General features: G+C 30.2%; 2 protein-coding genes and 1 pseudogene across 2 annotated transcripts; all 3 read left to right on the top strand.

Annotated features, from left to right (window-relative positions):
* The first annotated feature begins 16,857 nt into the window (after nucleotides 1-16,857).
* On the top strand, nucleotides 16,858-18,330 carry LOC149518658 (cytochrome P450 CYP749A22-like). Its single transcript, XM_089761452.1, has 2 exons — nucleotides 16,858-17,393; nucleotides 17,476-18,330. Exons 1-2 carry the CDS (start codon nucleotides 16,980-16,982, stop codon nucleotides 17,914-17,916), a joined length of 855 nt encoding a protein of 284 aa, XP_089617578.1. The 5' UTR covers nucleotides 16,858-16,979; the 3' UTR covers nucleotides 17,917-18,330.
* A 2,386-nt stretch (nucleotides 18,331-20,716) lies between these two features.
* On the top strand, nucleotides 20,717-21,906 carry LOC149518659 (cytochrome P450 CYP749A22 pseudogene; annotated as a pseudogene).
* Nucleotides 21,907-21,951: 45 nt separating this feature from the next.
* On the top strand, nucleotides 21,952-23,355 carry LOC149518660 (cytochrome P450 CYP749A22-like). The gene is made up of 2 exons (XM_089761453.1): nucleotides 21,952-22,330; nucleotides 22,413-23,355. Exons 1-2 carry the CDS (start codon nucleotides 22,019-22,021, stop codon nucleotides 22,851-22,853), a joined length of 753 nt encoding a protein of 250 aa, XP_089617579.1. The 5' UTR covers nucleotides 21,952-22,018; the 3' UTR covers nucleotides 22,854-23,355.
* Nucleotides 23,356-23,588: the final 233 nt, after the last annotated feature.

Genomic DNA, 23,588 nt, shown 5'->3' on the forward strand with positions numbered 1-23,588 from the left:
AAGTGTTCGATGCCCAAGAAAGAGCTTGAGAAACTTGAGTACCACAATTGAATAGAAATTAGTTAGCCAACATTTGCACAGCATGCATTGAATTTCATATGCATTGCATAGCATATACTACATTTAAGAAAATATAGTGCATAAATTCAAGAAGCAGGGGTATTCCAACATCCCACATAGAGAAGATAGATGTGAAGACATTTTCAAAATTGAGAAAAAGCTTGTCAGGTAAGTTTTTAATCCTTGAAATAGGATATCTCTCGATATCATGGTTGATTTGCAAGAGCTTTGGACATAATCTCCTGAAATTCCTTCAAACATGATTTTTAACTCCTTTGGACATGATTGTCAATGAGCCTTTTTTTTAAGTTGTGATGCCTTTGATTAGAGGAGCAATTTATTTTCAAAGTTGTTGAGCCTCTGATTAAATGAGCTTTATTTATTTCCAAAGTTGTTGAGCCTCTGATTAGAGGAGCTATTTATTTTCAAAGTCGTTGAACCTCTGATTAAAGGAGCTTTATTTATTTTTAAAGTCATTGAGCCTCTGATTAGAAGAGCTTTATTTATTTTCAAAGTTGTTGAGCCTTTGATTAGATGAGCCATTTATTTTCAAAGTTGTTGAGCCTCTAATTAGAGGAGCTATTTATTTTCAAAGTTGTTGAGTCTTTGATTAGATGAGCTTTATTTATTTTCAAAGTCGTTAAGCTTTTAATTAGAAGAGCTTTGTTTATGTTTTTCAAAGTCGTTGAGCCTTTGCTTAGAGGAGTTTTGATCAAGTTTTTAACACAAAAAAATGAAAAAAAGAGGTCGAGTTGAGTCTTGAATGGGTGTCTACGTCTTTGCATAATTTTTGTTACACAAAAAATATGCAAAGAGGGGTAGCTGTAGACACCCAATTTGGTCCAGGCTCGAATCAATTGGGCCTGGTCCAAATGGGTAGGCCCATTTTATTTTGTATTTTATATTTTTATTTTTATTTTATATTTTTTTTCTTTTTTTCTTTTATATCTTATGTATTTATTATTTATTTATTTATTATTACTATTTATTAATATATATTTATTATTATTATTATTATTTATCTGTTAGTATATGTATGTATTTATTATTATTTATCTATTATTATTATTATTATTTATCTATTAATATTTTTATTTATTTAATTAGTTTCTTTTAATTATCTATTAACATTTTTTATTTGATTTGATTTTCTTTTTCTTTTTATTCGGCTGAGATTAGGATGGAAATTTGGGAATCCTATTGTGAATTTGGGATTTAATCAGAGTCTATATTGGATTTAAGGATTGAATCCCAATCCAATGAGAAGTTGAGATTGATCATAAACTCTTCTGATCAATCCCTATAAATAGATCCACGAATCAAAGGACCAAAACACAAAAATGCAGACATTGATTGAGAGAGAGTGAAAAAGAAAGAAAAATGCGTCCAGAAGGGTCAGAGGCAATTTCAGGATTTTTGAGAGAGAGTGAAAAAAAAAGAAAAATGCGTCCAGAAGGGTCAGAGGCAATTTCAGGATTTTTTAAAAATTTTGGCAAATTTTTTTTCTGGAAAATTTTTAGATTTCGATTGAATTTTCAACGAAGTTTGAATTTTTCGGTGACTTTTTTGGCCAAGTTTAAATTTTTCGGTCAGCTACCCAGTTTCTGGCAACTATTTTAAAAAATCGATCAGCTTTTCAATGAATTTTCGATGAAAAACTCAAATTTCGATGAAAATTTCCAGAATCTGGCGAGGTTCAACCGGAATTCTTCGTCTGTTTAGAGAGAAAAGAGAGGAAAAAGAAATTCTGAAAAAAAAATCAACCTTTAGCCTTATATACCCTCCCCAAAACGACGTCGTTTTTGGGTTAGTAAACCCACAGGATCCGTATATTTTGCCAAGATCCGACCCGACCCGAGCACCAACCCACGTGTGACCCGAGTGTGAAGCCGAGCCTAGCCGAGCCATCTACACCCAATCGTGTTTTCGAGCTGTCCTTTCTTCCTTAAGCTAAGCCGCTAAGCTGAGTTGTTCCTAAGTTTTTTTTTTCTTTTCATTTATTTATCTATTTATTATTTATTTATTTATTTATTTATTTATTATTATTATTATTTATTGATTAGATTAGAATTGTTTAATACTTTTTATTTTATTTATATTTTTCTTTATTTATATTTTCAATTTATATTTTATTTATTTTATTTTATTTTCTTTAAAATTTTTCAAAAAAAATATTTTTGAGGAAAAGTTGAAAGTATTAATTTTCCTTGAAAATAAGTTTTTCAAAAAAAATATTTTTGAGGAAAAGTTAAAAGTATCAATTTTCCTTGAAAATAATTTTTCTAAAAAAAATTTTGAGGAAAAGTTGAAAGTATTAATTTTCCTTGAAAATAAGCTTTTTGAGGAAAAGTTGAAAGTATCAATTTTCCTTGAAAATAAGCTTTCTAAAAAATATTTTTGAAAAAAAGTTGAAAGTATCAATTTTCCTTGAAACAAAAGCGATGAATTTTTGAAGAGGAAAGGATTTATATTTAAAGCAATCATGTTTTTTTTTCTTTTTCCTTTTTATTTTCTTGGATTTTCTTTAATGTTAAATAATCCGATGTGGAGCATCTGCAAGTAAAACAGTAGTTTCCTTGCATACTTTTAAGGTGAGGAAATTTTTTTAATTTTCTGCTAAAAGTATTAGAGTCAATTGAGAATAATTTTCAATAATTAATTACTTGATAAAATTTTAAGGCTTATTGAATAACACAAAATTAAGCTGGTACCATCTTTCGATGAGCGTTGTGAGGGTGCTATAACCTTCCTCACACGTAACCATACTCCTGAACCCTGTTCTGGTCAACAGACCTGAACCTATTCTTTTAGAGACCCTTAAACTTAAGTATTCCCTAAAATGATAGATTCCTTAGGTGGCCAATTGCACCTAGATAAAAAAAGATTGGTGGCAACTCCTTCAAGTCAATGTCTAGTGATAGATCCCTAGATCTAGACGTTATGACAGATAACTTAATAATAAATCATTAATAACGTAGTATTAAATTATTAATAACTTAGTTATAAATCAGTAATAATTTGGTAATAAATTAGTTAATCATTGATAATTCTTTAGTAAATCATTGGTAAATTATAACTTTATAAAACATCATTAATAACTTAGTAGTAAATTATCAATAATTTAATGGTAAATCATTTATAACTTAATCACAAATCATTCATAAATTAGTAGAAAATAACTAATAACTTAATAGTAAATAATTGATAACTTAATTGTTAATCATTGATAACTTGATAATTTTGTAATAAATAATTAAAAATTAAGTAGTAAATTAATGATACCTAATACTAAATACATAAAAATATAATAGTAAATCATTGATAATTTAATAGTAAATCATTAATAACGTAGTAGTAAATTATTAATAACTTAGTTATAAATCAGTGATAATTTAGTAGTAAATTAGTTAATCATTAATAACTTTTTAATAAATCATCGATAAATTAATAGTAAATCGTCATAACTTTATAATAAATCATCAATAATTTAGTAGTAAATCATCACTAATTTAATAATAAATCATTCATAGCTTAATCGCAAATTATTAATAACTTCGTAGTAAATAATTGAAAACTTAGTAGTAAATAATTGATAACTTAATTGTTAATCATTGAGAATTTTGTTTATTTTTAAACTTGCTAGGGACTAAACCCTGATTACTAGCGAAAATGAAACAAAAATTTTTATTTTGGAGTTAGGGTAAACATACTATGAATCTATTCAATAAAAAAATTAGTGAAAAGATTTCAAATTTGAATAAAATAATAGTGTTATTATATAAAAAGAACATTATCTCATATATTGTTAATGCATTTTTAAATTTCATATTTCATAGTTATAAACGTACAACAATATATTAGTAAATTAATAATAGGTTAATAAAAAAAATGATAACTTAGTAGTTAATAATTGATAACTTAATAATAAATTAATGATAACTTAATAGTAAATTAGTGATAATGTAATCACTACAGAGGGTTTAGTTTTTAGCAACATTTTTTTAACCGTTTAGTGGCGTTTATTAACACCACTATAACATTGCGACGTTTGCGAAAAAATGCCACACAGAGTGTCGCTTATACACGAGTCGCTGTGAATAGCGGGGTTTTCGAAAAAACGCCTCAATATTAATGGCATTTGTATGTGAAACGCCGTTATTTTAACAACGTTTATATCTTAGAGACGCCGCTATTTCAATGGTATTTTTATGAGAAAAATGCCATTTTGCTGTAGTTAATAGTCAATCAATTTCAGTTTAATAGTAATTAATTAATAAACTTAGTAATAAATTAATAATAATTGTGTTATTAATCATTGAAAACTTAAAAGTAAATCAATATAATTTAGCAATAGTTAATTATCAATAATTTAATAGTTAATTAATAAAATAACTTAATAGTAAATTATAAATAATTTAATAAAAATAAGTTATAACTTGATAATGAATCATGGTTAATTTAGTAATAAAATCAATAACATTTTTTAGTAAATAATAAAAAAAATTAAGTAGTAAATCAATGATAACATAATAGTAAATCACTAATAATTTAATGGTAAATATATGATAATTTAGTAGTGATAACGTCTAGATCTAGAGATCTATTGCTAGACATTGACTTTTAAGGAGTCACCACCAATCTTTTTTATCTAAGTGTGATTGGTCACTTAAAGAATCTGTCCTTTCAGGGAACACCTAAGTTTAAGGGCCCCTAAAAGAATAGGTTCAGGTCTACTAACCAGAATAGAGTTCGAGAGTTCGGTTACGTGTGAGGAAGGTTATAGCACCCTTACAACGCCCATTAAAAGATGGTACCAGTATAATTTTGTGTTATTCGATAAGCCTTAAAATTTTATCAAGTAATTAACTATTGAAAATTATTCTCAATTGACTCTAATACTTTTAGCAAAAAATTGAGAAAATTCTCTCACCTCAGGAGTATGCAAGAAAACTACTGTTTCACCTGCAAAAGCTCCATCGTCGGATTATTTAAAGAAAAATCAAAATCAAAATCAAAATAAAAAGGAAGGAAAGAATGATTTTTTTGTGCAGAAAAATTGATACTTTCAACTTTTCCCAAAAAAAAATATTCTTTTGAAACTTTAATTTCGAGGAAAATTGATATCTTCAACTTTTTCTCAAAAATTTATTTTTTTGAAAATTTATTTTTAAGAAAAATTGATACTTTCAACTTTTTCCCAAAAATATTTTTTTGGAAACTTTTTTTTCAAGGAAAATTGATACTTTCAACTTTTCCTCAAAAATATTTTTTTGAAATTTTATTTTTAAGGAAAATTAATACTTCCAACTTTTCCCCAAAGATATTTTTTTTTATTTTTATTTAAAGAAAATAGAATAATAAAACAAAATAAAAATGAGAAATAAATAAATAAATAAAGAAAAGTAAAACAAAAATAAAAATAAAATAAAGATAAAGAACATTAAATAAACCTAATTTAATAAATAAAAATAAATAAATAAAATAAATAAATTTTAAAAACAAAACCTGGAGCGGCTCGGAGTACGGCTTGGCTCGACTCGGCTCAAGAAAGAGAAACGGCTCGAAAAAGTAGCTTGGGACCTCGGTTCAGCTCGACTATCGGCTCGGAAAGGGGAAGACACGCGTGGGTCAGGAAGCGGGTCGACGCTCGGGTCGGGTCGGATCTCTGTAAAATGTGCGGATCCTCTGGGTCACTTAAAGTAAAAACGACGTCGTTTTGAAAGGATATATAAGGCTCTTCCCTTTATTTTTCGATAGAAACCTTCTCCCCTCTCTCTCTCTTCTTTCTTTTTCCTCTTGTTTCTCTCTAAACGGTCGAAGAACTCCGATTGAATATTCATCGGATTCTGAAATTTTTCATCGAAATCTGGGTTTTTTCATCGAAAGTTCATCGAAAAGTTGGTCGGTTTCTGGGATCTTTCGTCGAAAACTGGGCAGCTCGTCGGAACTTCAAAGTTGGTCGAATCGTCGCTGAAAAATTCAACATTCGTCGGAAAAATCATCGGAATCTGGAAATTTTCCAAAAATTTTCAAAAAAATTTTCGCCAAAAATCTCTAAAAAAATTATTTTCGATTCCCACAGCTATTCTAACACTTTTCAACCTTCTTTTAGCCTTCAAAAACTCTTTTATACGCCTTTTCTCTCTCAAATCAGTAGCTTTTTGCTCACTATTTTTCTATCTTCTGTTCTGTTCCAGAGGGTCCCTTTTATAGGGATTGATCAGAAGAATTTTTGATCAATCCCAATTCCTCTTTGGATCGGGATTCAATCATTGAATTCAACATGGACTCTTCTGATTGAATCCCAATCTAATTTCCAGCCAGATAAATAAAAAAAAATAAAAGAAAAAATCAAACGAAAATAAATCAGATAAATAAAAAAATTAACAGATAAATTAAAATTAAATAACAGATAATCACATAAATATTAACAAGAAAAAAAAAAAGAAGAAGAGAAAAAAAATAATAAAGATATATACATATTAATAAATACATAAATACCTAAGATAAAAAATAATAATAAAAGAAAAGAAAAAATATATATACATATATAAAATAATAATAATAAAAATAAAATAAAAATGTAAAATAAAAAAAATAAAAATAAAAATAAATGAAGAAAAAAAAATATAGACTTACCCATTTGGACCAGGCCTAATTGATTCGGGCATGGACCAAATTGGGTGTCTACAACTGTCCCTCTTTGTACATTTTTTGTGAAACAAAAATTGCGCAAAGACGTAGACACCCAATCAAGACTCAACTCGACCTTTCACTTTTTATTTTTTTATTTTTTATTTTTGTTTTTGATCAAAGCTCCTCTAGGCAGAGGCTCAATGACTTTGAGAAACATAAATGGCTCCTCTAATCAGAGGCTCAACAAGTTTGAAAAAAATAAATTGCTCCTCTAAACAGAGGCACCACGACTTTGAAAAGTAAATTGCTCCTTTAAACAGAGGCACCACGACTTTGAGAAAGTAAATTACTCCTCTAAACAGAGGCACCACGACTTTTGAAAAGTAAATTGCTCCTTTAAACAGAGGCACCACGACTTTTAAAAAGTAAATTGCTCCTCTAAACAGAGGTACCACGACTTTTGAAAAGTAAATTACTCCTCTAAATATAAGCACCACGACTTTTAGAAAGTAAATTGCTCCTTTAAATAGAAGCACCATGACTTTTGGAAAAAGTAAATTGCTCCTCTAAACAGAGGCACCACGACTTTGAAAAGTAAATTGTTCCTCTAAACAGAGGCACCACGACTTTGAAAAAGTAAATTGCTCCTCTAAACAGAGGCACCATGACTTTGGAAAAAGTAAATTGCTCTTCTAAACAGAGGCACCACAACTTTGGAAAGTAAATTACTCCTTGACAATCATGTCTAAAGGAGTTGAAAGTTGTGTTTGAAGAAATTTCAAGAGATTATGCCCAAAGGTCTTATAAATCAACCCTGATACCGAAAGACATCCTATTTCAAGGATTAGGAACTTACCTAACAAGTTTCTTTTTTCTCAATTTTGAAAATGTCTTCACATATATCTTCTCTATGTGGGATCTTGAAACACCTCTGCTTCTTGAATTTATACACTATACTTTCCTAAAAGTAGTGTATGCTATGCAATGCATATGAATTTCAATGCATGCTATGCAAATGTTTGGCCAATTAATTCCTATTCAATGTAAGGTACTCAAGTTTCTCAAGCTTTTTTCTTGAGCAACAAGCCTTTTGATTCTTTAAAGATCCAATTACACTGCTCTTCTAAGATCGAACCAGTGTAACTCTCAATTATCTTTTCCACTCACATTATTCCTTGTTCAGTTTCTCAATACTTTGGAATAAGCTTCATCAATCGATCATCACTTGACTATCATTCAATGAATTTCTCAGCACTAACAAATTTCAAAACAAGTTTCATCCACCATCACTGGGTCATTACTCATAGGTGTCTCAGCATTAACCATTCCAAAACAAACTTTGTCCACTGATTGTTCTCATCATTCAGTCATAACTTGCAAGTCATATCGACCAATTCATCCTTGTACTCATCACTTGGTTATACCACTTTTCAAGAATTGCCCCATTATATTCTCCATTTAATCACATCATATATCTTTTCAAATCATCTCTTTTAGGTTTCTACCATTTCTTCATTTTGTTACCACCATCATCTTAGATTTCTTTTCAAATGAATGTAAGATTCTTTTAAACACATATTCATTCATTCATTATCATTTCAAATCTTGATAAATACAATGCAATCAAACATTTTCTCAATTCATTCTAGGGGTGTAACAATAAGAGAACACAAGGTGAATTATGGTAAAGATAATCAATGAAGATCTATTTTGGTACAAAACAAATGGGAAAGGAAATAAATTGGATACATGTCATTGGGATGGATGGTATGTCCAAATGATGAAGATTTAGACAATTCTCAACATTAATCTAGGATTTTTTTTTTCAAAAACTCATTCCATTTATTGTTAGAGTCATTTTAAACTTGGCGAACTTTACCCCAGTCTTTGAGGGATCTTCGGATGTCCTGGATCTTTTTCTGCCAAAATCATCCTTTCAGGTTTTCAATTTGAATATCCTTTTTTTTCTCATTTTTTCATTCATTCTTTTTTTTTTTTCATCATCATTTTTTTTCTCATTTTTCATCCATTGTTGATATCTTCCATACATCCAACTTTAAAGCAATGTAGCATGATTCTATTGCTTCATCATAAGCATACCTTCGCTTAACATGTGATCATTCAAGTTGAGTATTCACACTTGATCCAAATGGACTTTTCAATATTGTAATGTAGGCCAAGGTGAGGGGTTATAAAAGAAATGGATATAATAGGCTCAAAACATGTATTAAAAAGGTTTAAAACCAAGGATCATTTGATGTAACTTGGCATTTTGCCTCACATCATTTCACTACTTTTTTTTCTCACACAAAGGATTCTCATTATTTTGCCCCAAATCATGCGTGGCATTTATGTGGTTTTTTATTTTTTTTTGTTTTCTCACATAAACTTGTTTTTTTGCCCCAAACAAAGGTTCACTCCTTTTGTGGCTTTTTGTTTTTTTTTTTTCAAAAATTACCCTCTAGTGTAGAGGGTGATCCTTGGTTGGGGTTCTTCAGAAAAAAAAATCATAATAGGCTCAAAGGGGTAGCAATAAATGGTTTTTCGAATGGTAAAAGAAAGATGGCCATTTTCCATCTCAATTGTGAATACTTTTCTTGAACATCATCTATTGAACAAAGCTCATGATCCTGTATAAAATATTACATATCTTCAAGACATATCTCTTTCACCTTGCGTAATGGCTTACCTTTTTTTTTTTTTGCTCAAATCATCTCTTCATATTAATGTGGATGAGTTCTCGAAATTAAATCTCAGAATTATTGTTATCATTGTCTAAATATTCATCATCTGAAATTTAAGAATGAAAGTATAAAGTTATGAAAGGTAACAGAGCATGGAGTACTGGTCAAGTGAAAGAGAAAAATGTAACGAAATGCATTAATTTACCTTTATTAAGATGATAATAAGTGAAGTCATATTGCAAAAAAGAAATCTAACATTACTCGAAAAGAAATCTTAAAATGACAAAAAAACTTTCAACCAGCCTTATCTCCATTCTTAAAAATTATCCCTCTATATGATCAGGTGAAGAATCTCTATTGACATCTTGCCTTCAATTTATTGTAACTCTTCGGATCTTTTCTGTTCTTGACTTTCACTCAGAACGTTAACATTAGGTGTTGTTGCTTTTCTTTGATCAAAACTTACCATTCCATCATTGATCAACCGTTGCACCTTATGCTTTAAAGCAGTGCAATTTTTAGTAGAATGACCAATAATTCCATAGTGGTAGTCGCAGCGAGCTGTAGGATCATACCACTTTGGATAGGGTGGTTTAAGTGGCTCCACATGACTAGAGGCAATCAAATGGCTATTATAGAGTTCTCGATATAACTCTTTATAAGTCATAGGGATTGGATCAAATACAAGTTTTTCTCGAGTAATCTGTTGTTCTCGTGAACCACTTGCTGGGTTAATAGGGCGAATTTGGGTTCTTGCAGGAGCTTGAATGTTAAGGCTATATGTAAGATCTTAAGGCTAAAAATTGATCGGTATGTGGATGAATAAGGTGGTTACGGGGGCTAGTTGGTATGGATAAGATGAAGCATTGTTCACAGTAAGATAGTATGGAGAGTAATCTGAGAGTAGATAGGGTTGATATCCTCTAAACTATCTGTCAAAGCCTACAGCTTGAGCTTTAGTCTCTTTCTTCTTGGGTGTCTTCTTGATTTCTTCTTCTTTCAGCTTGCCATTCTCAATGATTTCGCCTGAGATCACCATGTCAGCGAAATTGTTTATGGCATTCCCTATCATCTCTTCATAATAGAGGGACTTCAAAGTATTGACAAACAATAAGGTGGTCTCCTTTTCAATCAAAGGAGGTTGCACTTGAGAAGTAATATCCTTTCACCATTGGGCATATTCTTTGAATGATTCAATTGGTTTCTTATTCATATTCTGTAAAGAAAGATGATCAAGGGCCAAGTCTGTTATATGCTGGTATCGACTAATGAAAGTATAAGCCATATCGCTCTCAGAACCAATACGATTCCTGTCTAACTGGACATATCACCTAGCAGTAGAGCCAGTGAGGCTATCTTAGAATGCATGCATCAAGAGCTTTTCATTATTGGCATGGCTAGTCATTTTTCGACAATACATAGTAATGTGAATTTTTGGACACTTTGTACCATCGTATTTTTTGAACTTTAGCACCTTGAATTTTGAAAGAATAACCACATCAAGAACTAAACAGGGCCCAACAGCATCAACTGAGCTATAAAAACTAACTCCCTCCACTGCTCGCAGCGTTTTCTCTAACATGTTCATCTTCTATTCAACTTTTGAGGCTTCTAAAGTTCCCTTCTCCTTAGGCCTCAACTTTTCTTCTAGATCATCCAAATTATGGATTGATATTGGTTCTACTACCTTTTCAGTAAAGATAAAAATTTTCCTTGATTTGAAGCTGATGGTATTTTGGGATATGTGTACCCTACAGGATAGGTGAACCGCTGTGGTGGTAAACCTTATACAGATTAGGCTTGATATGGCTCGAAACCAGGAGGGCACAATGGGCCATCCTCTTCCTATTGGCTAGCATTCTCCTCTATTACCTTTCCCTTGGTTAGCTTGTTCAAAGCTTCTAATATCTTATTTAACTCTTCTTCTAACTTCTCTTGAGCTTTCTCTAATATCTCAAAATGATTGAAATTTTCTTATTTCATTTGCCTGGCTTGAGCTCTTGTGTTGTATTGGTGAGTGGAGTTGCTTGGTGGAGCTATCTTTGAACCTTTAGCACCACAATTATGATTAAAAAATGCTATGCTATGCTTTATGTATGATGCGTTGATGCACGAATGAAATGTATATTTTTCTGAATGAAATCTAATATGAAATGGATGCAAATAATTGTATTAAAACATGATCATGAAAATAATACAGATGCATAAAATTAGACAAACAACATAGTTAGTTTCATGGATGAAATAAAAGTGATGTTAATGCATAATGTTACATATGATAATGAAAATGATGCACAAAGTCAGACAATCAAAATGATTAGATAAACACCCTTTTTGTCTCTTAATTTCAGGGTATATCTATCATTGGGTAGAAAGGGCTCTATCCTAGGTTTAGGCACTCTTAAGGCTCACTATATGTGGTTTAAGGTCAAAGTCTAAAGGTTCTCAAATTGCTCCTTACATCTTTGTCCATCACAGACTAGTAAGGCACCCTAATCCTCACCCATTATAGGCTACAAGCGAAAAAGATTCAATTTGAGTGGGAGTATTTCGCTAGCCACTGCGGAGGCATTAGACCTCACGAAAGTAATAGGTACTTTACTCCCTCCTAGAGGGACGGAGCTCGGGTATAGAGCTCATGTTATGCACATGCATATGAATGACATAATTAACAAGGTAAATAAACATGAATGAATAATAACACATATATACAAACAGGTTCAATTTTATTAGGCTTTTGGATAACATAAATTATTTGCTAACCTGACTCTCAAAGTCCCCAGCGGAGTCGTCAAGCTATCATAATGTCTAGATCCGAGGATCTATCGCTAGACATTGACTTTTAAGGAGTCGCCACCAATCTTTTTTATCTAAGTACGATTGGTCACCTAAAGAATTTATCCTTTCAGGGAACACCTAAGTTTAAAGGCCCCTAAAAGAATAGGTTCAGGTCTACTAACCAGAACAAAGTTCGGAAGTTCGGTTACGTGTGAGGAAGGTTATAGCACCCTCACAATGCCCATTAAAAGATGGTACCAGCATAATTTTGTGTTATCCGATAAGCCTTAAAATTTTATCAAGTAATTAACTATTAGAAATTATTCTCAATTGACTCTAATACTTTTAGCAAAAAATTGATAAAATTTCCTCACCTCAGAAGTATGCAAGAAAACTACTGTTTCACTTCCAGAGGCTCCATCGTCGGATTATTTAAAAAAAAATCAAAATCAAAATAAAAAAGAAGGAAAGAATGATTGTTTTTGTGCAGGAAAATTGATACTTTCAACTTTTCCCAAAAAAAATATTCTTTTGAAACTTTAATTTCGAGGAAAATTGATACTTTCAACTTTTCCTCAAAAATTTATTTTTTTAAAAATTTATTTTTAAGGAAAATTGATACTTTCAACTTTTTCCCAAAAATATTTTTTTGGAAACTTTTTTTTTCAAGAAAAATTGATACTTTCAACTTTTTCTCAAAAATATTTTTTTGAAATTTTATTTTTAAGGAAAATTGATACTTTCAACTTTTCCCCAAAGATATTTTTTTTAATTTTTTTTAAAGAAAATAGAATAATAAAACAAAATAAAAATGAGAAATAAAAAATAAATAAATAAAGAAAAGTAAAACAAATATAAAAATAAAATAAAGATAAAGAACATTAAATAAACCTAATCTAATAAATATAAATAAATAAATAAAATAAATTTAAAAAAAAAACCTGGAGCGGCTCGGAGTACGACTCAGCTCAAAGAAGAGAAACGGCTCGGGGAAGCGGCTTGTGACCTCGGCTCAGCTTGGCTATCGGCTCGGAGGAGGGAAGACACGCGCGGGTCAGGAAGCGTGTCAACGTTCGAGTCGGGTCGGATCTTGGTAAAACGCGCGGATCATTTGGGTTACTTAAGGCAAAAACAACGTCGTTTTGGAAGGGTATATAAGGCTCTTCCCTCTGTTTTTCGGTAAAAACCTTCTCCCCTCTCTCTCTCTTCTTCCTTTTTCCTCTCGCTTCTCTCTAAATGGTCGAAGAACTCAGGTTGAATGTTCACCGGATTCTGAAATTTTTCATCGGAATTTGGATTTTTTCATCGAAAGTTCGTCAGAAAGTTGGTCGATTTCTGGGATCCTTCATCGAAAACTAGGCAGCTCACCGAAAACTTTAAAGTTGGCTGGAATCATTGCCAAAAAATTCAACCTTTGCCGAAAAAATCACCGGAATTTAAAAATTTTTCAAAAATTTCCAGAAAAATTTTCGCCAAAAATCTCTAAAAAAATTATTTCCGATTCTCACACCTATTCTAACACTTCTCAACCTTCTTTTAGCCTTCAAAAACTCTTCTATACGCCTTTTTTTCTCTCAAATCAGTAGCTTTTTGCTCACTGTTTTTTTGTCTTCTATTCTGTTCCAGAGGGTCCCTTTTATAGGGATTGATCAGAAGAATTTCTGATCAATCCCAATTCCTCTTTGGATCGGGATTCAATCATTGAATCCAACATGGACTCTTTTGATTGAATCCCAATCCAATTTCCAACCAGATAAATAAAAAAAATAAAAGAAAAAATCAAACGAAAATAAATTAGATAAATTAAAAAAATTAATAGATAAATTAAAATTAAATAACAGATAATTACATAAATATTAACAGGAAAAAAAAAGAAGAAGAGAAAAAAAATAATAATAAAGATATATACATATTAATAAATACATAAATACCTAAGATAAAAAATAATAATAAAAGAAAAGAAAAAAAAATATATACATATATAAAATAATAATAATAATAAAAATAAAATAAAAATGTAAAATACAAAAAATAAAAATAAAAATAAAATGAAGAAAACAAAATATAGACTTACCCATTTGGACCAGGCCTAATTGATCCGGGCCTGGACCAAATTAGGTGTCTACAAGTAGTAAATTAATTAATCATTGATAATTTTATAGTAAATTATTGCAAAATTAATAGTAAATCAATTAAAATTTTATAACAAATCATCAGTAATTTAATAATAAATCATCAACAATTTAATAGTAAACCAATTATAAATTAGTAGTAAACCAAATATTAACTTGTAATAAATCATTGATAATTTAGCTATATATCATTAATAGTAGTAAATCATTAATAATATAGTTGTAAATCAATAATAACTATTATTAATAAATTTTTTATACTTGAAGTTGGCCGGAATTGACCTCAGTTACTAACAGAAGCGAAACTAGAAATTTCATTTTGGGAGGTTAAGATAAACCTACCACAAATCTATTTAATAAAAAATTTAATGAAAAAATTATAAATTTGAATTAAACAATAATGTTATTGTATAAAAAGAAAATTATCTTGTACTAGAACTAAACTCATACTTTCCTACTGTAATCTATTGTTAAATATATGATGATACATATTTTATAAATAATTACTCAAAATATATCATAAATTATCAAAAAATTACTAAAATTACATTAACAGGTTACTAAAATTTTGTTGAAGATTATAAAAATTGTATCAATAGTTACCGATATCGTATCAATAGTTACCAAAATTATATCATAAGTTACCAAAATTGTATTAAAATTACCAAAAGTTTATCAAAGGTTATCAAATTTTACTTATATTAATCAAAATTAAAATTAAATTATTAGTATTTATTATTATTATTATTATTTTAGTATAAAAAATTATTTATTGACATGAATTTCTAAAGATTGGAATTACTTGTGTAGTATGCATGTATCAACTTCTAAAATATAATCTAATTTATATAATTAGCTGACAATATTCTAGAAATGATATCAAAAGTTTATTAAAATTTTGTTAAAAATTATCAAAATTGTATCAATAGTTATCAAAATTATATCATAAGTTACTAAAATTGTATTGAAGTTACCAAAAATTTATCAAAAGTTATAAAATGTTATTTATATTATATCAAAATTAAATTATTAGTATTTATTATTATTATATAAAAAATTATTTATTGACATAAATTTATAAAGATAAGAATTACACGTGTATTATGAATGTATCAACCTCTAAAATATAATCTAATTTATAATATCAGCTGACAAAATTCTAGAAATGACACTAATGCAAGAAAATTTTGAGTTGTAATTTCATTTTATTTTTACTAAAATATAATCTAATTTATAATATCAACTGACAAAATTCTAGAAATGACACTAATTAATAATGCAAGAAAATTTTAAGTTGTAATTTTATTTTATTTTCTTGTTTCCTTTGATTCCTTTATGATTAAATTTTATTATACAAATCTATCAAAAAAATCCAAATGAAGTCAAAAGCGGGCTTCTAAAGCATCAGTCTTCGGCCCATAAAAGCTTATATAAAATGGAAATTAATGTTTAGTACATAAAAACATCTGAATTCATTGTTAAGAGACGAAAATGAATTCCACAGCAAAGCTTTTAATCCTTCTCACAAGTTTTTTGTGCCTGTTTCTTCTCATAACTCTTTTCAAATTCCTTCACAAATATTGGTGGATACCTTTACGCATACAGTACGCACTGAGTTTACAGGGAATCAAAGGACCTCCATATGAATTCATCCATGGAAACAACAAAGCATCTGTCCAATTCAGAAAAGAAGCATTAAACAAACCTATGGCTGCCTTAACTCACGATATATTTCCCAGGGTGCTGCCTCAGTTTTACTCCTGGACCAACATATATGGTAAGATGATTCCGATGTTTTTCACTTGCAATATGTTTCTAACTTCAAATAAAAAAAATGAACCCTTTTTTTTGTTCTTTTATTAGGGAAGAATTATCTTACCTGGGAAGGAACTCAAGCTCAACTGGTAATTTCAGAACCAGAACTAGTCAAAAAGGTTCTGAAAAATATCGAAGGATCTTTTCCGAAAAAGAAGGCTGAAGGCTTTATCTATAAGTTACTTGGGGACGGGCTTCTGACAACCGAAGGTGAAAAATGGGCCAGGCAAAGGAAGTTGGCAAATCATGCTTTTCATGGGGAGAGCTTAAAAGTAAAACTTCGAACAAAGTCTACTTCGTACTGACATTTAAGAATTATGAATTAGTTTCTTACAGAATGGATGGTTGTATTTGGCAGAGCATGAATCCAGCAATAATTGCTGCCGTTGAGACAATGCTAGAGAAGTGGAAAGGCCAAGAAGGGAAAGAGATCGAAGTGTTTGAACAATTCAGGTTACTGACTTCAGAAGTTATATCTAGAACAGCTTTTGGTAGCTGTTACTTGGAAGGGGAGAAGATTTTTCAAATGTTGACTAAATTATCAATACTTGCTACCAGAAATCTCTATAAATCTCGGATTCCTGGCATCAGGTAAGTTAGTAAGTTAATTTGTAACGTTCTAATCTCTCGTCGAGGCTTTATAAAGATCTGTTTAAATCTATGAAAATATTAAATCCATAATGTTTTTGTGAGATAAAATCACCAAACTTTCAAGTAAAATTAATAATATCTTGGTCTGGTGTGGTCTTCACATGATTAATCTAGACTCTGGAGTTTGCCCCTGATTTCCAAATAGAAAGGAAATACCTAGAAGTCACTTGAGTGCAAAATCTGAAATATGATCACAAAGGATTAAGTTTTTCTCCTTTTCTCCATGTATACGGCTTATACCTTTGTTTGCTTTTGCAGCAAGATTCGGAAAACTACTGATGAAATAGAATCAGAAAAGCTTGCTAAAGGAATACATGAATGTGTGATGGAAATGATTAAGAAAAGGGAAGAGAAAATAGTGACTGGAGAAGCTGACAGTTTCGGCAATGATTTTCTAGGATTACTTGTAAATGCTTTTCATGATTCGGATGACAAAAACAGGCTCTCCGTAGAAGACTTGGTAGATGAGTGCAAAACATTCTACTTTGTTGGACAAGAAATGACTAAGTCCTTGCTCACATGGACAGTCCTGCTTTTATCAATCCATTCAGATTGGCAAGAGAAAGCAAGACGAGAGGTGATCGAGGTATTCGGTGACAAAAATCCTCATTCTGAAGGCATTTCCAAACTAAAAACTGTAAGCAAAACCGCAATCTCTGACGATTTCAATAGCGTGCATTACCAGCATTTAATAAATTATAAATTTATTTTGCTCACAGATGAACTTGATCATCTATGAAACCCTGAGATTGTATCCTCCTGTATTTGCCATATCTAGAAAGGTTGCAAGAGATGTTCAATTGGGAAAGCTCATTATTCCTGTTAATATGGAGATTATGATCCCGATCATAGCACTTCACCATGACCCTCAACTATGGGGTGATGATGTGAATCTTTTCAAACCAGAGAGATTCGCTGAAGGTATTGCCAAAGCTACCAAATACAATACGGCTGCATTCAGTCCCTTCTCATTGGGACCTCGATCTTGCGTGGGTATGGGCTTTGCAACCACAGAAACAAAGATTGCTCTCTCAATGATCCTACAACGCTACACTATTACTCTCTCCCCAGCCTATATTCATGCGCCATTTCCTCAATTTATGCTTCAGCCACAACATGGACTTCAAGTAATGCTTCATTCTTTACAGAGTGATTTGTAAAGTTTTTAAAGCAATAGCTGCTTCTATTAGTGTCCAAAATGGTAAAATAGTCATGATAAGTGAGAAACAGTTGTAAATAATGGTGTGATCAATGTACAACACACAGTTCTTACCAGCCATTTTTGGCTCCTAATTATGTATCAATTCAAGTTTTTAAATTGGGTGATCCTTGACATGCTGTCAGAGCCTTTCAGTTTTAAACAATTTCTTCCTCTTTTCCATATTTCTTGGCCACTTACGGGTGCAGGGAACCGGGTAACTGGTGGATTTGTCGACTACTGTATCCAGAATGCCAGTTGCATGGCAATTGCAGTAAGAAGGAAAAGCAAAAAACTTGGCGGTTATTTGATCACCACTAAGCTGCACAAGGATTTCTGGCTCTTGGCTTAAACTTTTATTTGGGAGTTAGGGTAAACACACCATGAATCTATTCAATAAAAAAATTTGTGAAAAAATTTCAAATTTGAATAAAATAATAATGTTATTATATAAAAAGAACATTATCTCGTATATTATTAATGGATTTTTAAATTTCATATTTCATAGTTATAAACATATAACAATATATTAGTAAATTAATAATAGGTTAATAAAAAAAGTGATAACTTAGTAGTTAATAATTGATAACTTAATAATAAATTAATGATAATTTAATAGTAAATTAGTGATAATGTAATCACTACAGGGGGTTTGGTTTTTAATAACATTTTTTTAACTGTTTAGCGACGTTTATTAACGCCACTATAAGGCTGCGACGTTTGCGAAAAAACGTCACACAAAGTGTCGCCTATACATTCGTCGCTATAAATAATGACATTTTCGAAAAAATGTCTCAATATTAACGGTGTTTGTATGTGAAGTACCGCCATTTTAATGGCGTTTATATCTTAGAGGCGCAGCTATTTCAATTACGTTTTTATGAGAAAAACGTCATTTTGTTGTAGTTAATAGTTAATCAGTTTCAGTTTAGTAGTAATTAATTAATAAACTTAGTAATAAATAATAAATAACTTAGTAATAAATCAATAATAATTGTGTTATTAATAATTGAAAACTTAAAAGTAAATCAATATAATTTAGTAGTTGCTGATCATCAATAATTTAATAGTTAATCAATAAAATAACTTAATAGTAAATTATGAATAATTTAATATAAATAAGTTATAACTTGATAATGAATCATGGTTAATTTAGTAATAAATCAATGACATTTTTTAGTAAATAATAAAAAAAAATTAAGTAGTAAATCAATGATAACATAATAGTAAATCATTAATAATTTAGTGGTAAATAAATGATGATTTAGAAGTAAATTAATTAATCATTGATAATTTTATAGTAAATTATTGATAAATTAATAGTAAATCAATTAAAATTTTATAACAAATCATCAGTTATTTAATAGTAAATCATTAATAATTTAATAGTAAACTAATTATAAATTAATAGTAAATCAATATTAATAAATCATTGATAATTTAGCTGTATATCATTGATAATAATAAATCATTGATAATATAGTTATAAATCAATAATAACTTAATTATAAATTATTAATAAATTTTTTATACTTGAAGTTGGCAGGAATTGACCTCGATTACTAACAGAAGCGAAACTAGAAATTTCATCTTGGCAGGTTAAGATAAACCTACCATAAATCTATTTAATAAAAAATTTAATGAAAAAATTATAAATTTGAATTAAACAATAATGTTATTATATAAAAAAAAATTATCTTATACTAGAACTAAACTCATACTTTCCTATTGTAATCTATTGTTAAATATATGATGACACATATTTTATAAATAATTACTAAAAGTATATCATAAGTTATCAAAAAATTACTAAAATTACATTAAGAGGTTACTAAAATTTTGTCGAAGATTATAAAAATTGTATCAATGGTTACCGATATTGTATCAATAGTTACCAAAATTATATCATAAGTTACCAAAATTGTATTAAAATTACCAAAAGTTTATCAAAGGTTATCAAATTTTACTTATATTAATCAAAATTAAAATTAAATTATTAGTATTTATTATTATTATTATTATTTTAGTATAAAAAATTATTTATTGACATGAATTTCTAAAGATTGGAATTACTTGTGTAGTATGCATGTATCAACTTCTAAAATATAATCTAATTTATATAATTAGCTGACAATATTCTAGAAATGATATCAAAAGTTTATTAAAATTTTGTTAAAAATTATCAAAATTGTATCAATAGTTATCAAAATTATATCATAAGTTACTAAAATTGTATTGAAGTTACCAAAAATTTATCAAAAGTTATAAAATGTTATTTATATTATATCAAAATTAAATTATTAGTATTTATTATTATTATATAAAAAATTATTTATTGACATAAATTTATAAAGATAAGAATTACACGTGTATTATGAATGTATCAACCTCTAAAATATAATCTAATTTATAATATCAGCTGACAAAATTCTAGAAATGACACTAATGCAAGAAAATTTTGAGTTGTAATTTCATTTTATTTTTACTAAAATATAATCTAATTTATAATATCAACTGACAAAATTCTAGAAATGACACTAATTAATAATGCAAGAAAATTTTAAGTTGTAATTTTATTTTATTTTCTTGTTTCCTTTGATTCCTTTATGATTAAATTTTATTATACAAATCTATCAAAAAAATCCAAATGAAGTCAAAAGCGGGCTTCTAAAGCATCAGTCTTCGGCCCATAAAAGCTTATATAAAATGGAAATTAATGTTTAGTACATAAAAACATCTGAATTCATTGTTAAGAGACGAAAATGAATTCCACAGCAAAGCTTTTAATCCTTCTCACAAGTTTTTTGTGCCTGTTTCTTCTCATAACTCTTTTCAAATTCCTTCACAAATATTGGTGGATACCTTTACGCATACAGTACGCACTGAGTTTACAGGGAATCAAAGGACCTCCATATGAATTCATCCATGGAAACAACAAAGCATCTGTCCAATTCAGAAAAGAAGCATTAAACAAACCTATGGCTGCCTTAACTCACGATATATTTCCCAGGGTGCTGCCTCAGTTTTACTCCTGGACCAACATATATGGTAAGATGATTCCGATGTTTTTCACTTGCAATATGTTTCTAACTTCAAATAAAAAAAATGAACCCTTTTTTTTGTCCTTTTATTAGGGAAGAATTATCTTACCTGGGAAGGAACTCAAGCTCAACTGGTAATTTCAGAACCAGAACTAGTCAAAAAGGTTCTGAAAAATATCGAAGGATCTTTTCCGAAAAAGAAGGCTGAAGGCTTTATTTATAAGTTACTTGGGGACGGGCTTCTGACAACCGAAGGTGAAAAATGGGCCAGGCAAAGGAAGTTGGCAAATCATGCTTTTCATGGGGAGAGCTTAAAAGTAAAACTTCGAACAAAGTCTTTTTCGTACTGACATTTAAGAATTATGAATTAGTTTCTTACAGAATGGATGGTTGTATTTGGCAGAGCATGAATCCAGCAATAATTGCTGCCGTTGAGACAATGCTAGAGAAGTGGAAAGGCCAAGAAGGGAAAGAGATCGAAGTGTTTGAACAATTCAGGTTACTGACTTCAGAAGTTATATCTAGAACAGCTTTTGGTAGCTGTTACTTGGAAGGGGAGAAGATTTTTCAAATGTTGACTAAATTATCAATACTTGCTACCAGAAATCTTTATAAATCTCGGATTCCTGGCATCAGGTAAGTTAGTAAGTTAATTTGTAACATTCTAATTTCTCGTCGAGGCATTATAAAGATCTGTTTAAATATATGCAAATATTAAATCCATAATGTTTTTGTGAGATAAAATCACCAAACTTTCAAGTAAAATTGAATAATATCTTGGTCTGGTGTGGTCTTCACATGATTAATCTAGACTCTGGAGTTTGCCCCTGATTTCCAAATAGAAAGGAAATACCTAGAAGTCACTTGAGTGCAAAATCTGAAATATGATCACAAAGGATTAAGTTTTTTCTCCTTTTCTCCATGTATACGGCTTATACCTTTGTTTGCTTTTGCAGCAAGATTCGGAAAACTACTGATGAAATAGAATCAGAAAAGCTTGCTAAAGGAATACATGAATGTGTGATGGAAATGATTAAGAAAAGGGAAGAGAAAATAGTGACTGGAGAAGCTGACAGTTTCGGCAATGATTTTCTAGGATTACTTGTAAGTGCTTTTCATGATTCGGATGACAAAAACAGGCTCTCCGTAGAAGACTTGGTAGATGAGTGCAAAACATTCTACTTTGTTGGACAAGAAATGACTAAGTCCTTGCTCACATGGACAGTCCTGCTTTTATCAATCCATTCAGATTGGCAAGAGAAAGCAAGACGAGAGGTGATCGAGGTATTCGGTGACAAAAATCCTCATTCTGAAGGCATTTCCAAACTAAAAACTGTAAGCAAAACCGCAATCTCTGACGATTTCAATAGCGTGCATTACCAGCATTTAATAATTTATAAATTTATTTTTCTCACAGATGAACTTGATCATCTATGAAACCCTGAGATTGTATCCTCCTGTATTTGCCATATCTAGAAAGGTTGCAAGAGATGTTCAATTGGGAAAGCTCATTATTCCTGTTAATATGGAGATTATGATCCCGATCATAGCACTTCACCATGACCCTCAACTATGGGGTGATGATGTGCATCTTTTCAAACCAGAGAGATTCGCTGAAGGTATTGCCAAAGCTACCAAATACAATACGGCTGCATTCAGTCCCTTCTCATTGGGACCTCGATCTTGCGTGGGTATGGGCTTTGCAACCACAGAAACAAAGATTGCTCTCTCAATGATCCTACAACGCTACACTATTACTCTCTCCCCAGCCTATATTCATGCGCCATTTTCTCAATTTATGCTTCAGCCAGAACATGGACTTCAAGTAATGCTTCATTCTTTACAGAGTGATGCGTAAAGTTTTAAAAGCGATAGCTGCCTCTATTAGTGTCCAAAATGGTAAAATAGTCATAATAAGTGAGAAACAGTTGTAAATAATGGTGTGATTAATGTACAACACACAGTTCTTGTTGCGTCTGAAGCAATAATCACAAAATACAGAAGCAATAGACAACAATCAATAATAAAAAACACAAGAAAAATAAAGCACACCAATATTGACGTGAAAAACCCTCCAGTGTAGAGGGAAAAAATCACGGACCACCAGAAAAATCTTCACTATCAAATAATAGATGTACAAAATTTTTCTCTAGCTAAAACTAGAGCTAACCAACAACTAGAGAAATAATTGGAGAAATCTCACCAAATAAGTGACTCAACAAATACACCATGGATTTGTTCCTAGAGAGCTTCAAACCCGATCTTCACCATTCAGAATGTAGAACTCTGAATCATAAACCTCCTGACAAGGTTCCAACTCAATCGAACCACGGATCGACTTCTGTTCAACCAACTCTCCCTTTTCTTTTTTCTCTTTGCTTTTTTTTACTTTTCTTCTTTCTCTACTTGGTTTTTAACACACCCTTAAAACAACCTCACTTTTTTTTTATTAAATAGCTAGGGCTCTGTGTAAAATGAAAGATCAAGGCCCATGGCCTTTACTTGGTCCAAAACCACTTACATGAGGTTGGACCCCATTTTCCTAACAATCTCCCCCTTCAGCCCCATTATGAGGAGATTCATCACCATAGTA

This window comes from Durio zibethinus, chromosome 5, assembly GCF_047325235.1.
Source record: "Durio zibethinus cultivar Kanyao isolate XHJ-2024 chromosome 5, ASM4732523v1, whole genome shotgun sequence".
Lineage (NCBI taxonomy): Eukaryota > Viridiplantae > Streptophyta > Magnoliopsida > Malvales > Malvaceae > Durio > Durio zibethinus.

Excerpts from the sequence above, each read along its gene's own strand:
- LOC149518658 (XM_089761452.1), top strand. The coding sequence starts at position 16,980 with ATGTATACGGCTTATACCTTTGTTTGCTTTTGCAGCAAGATTCGGAAA. Across the intron at positions 17,394-17,475 it reads GCATTTCCAAACTAAAAACT|ATGAACTTGATCATCTATGA; the intron begins GTAAGCAAAACC and ends TTTTGCTCACAG.
- LOC149518660 (XM_089761453.1), top strand. The coding sequence starts at position 22,019 with ATGGAAATGATTAAGAAAAGGGAAGAGAAAATAGTGACTGGAGAAGCT. Across the intron at positions 22,331-22,412 it reads GCATTTCCAAACTAAAAACT|ATGAACTTGATCATCTATGA; the intron begins GTAAGCAAAACC and ends TTTTTCTCACAG.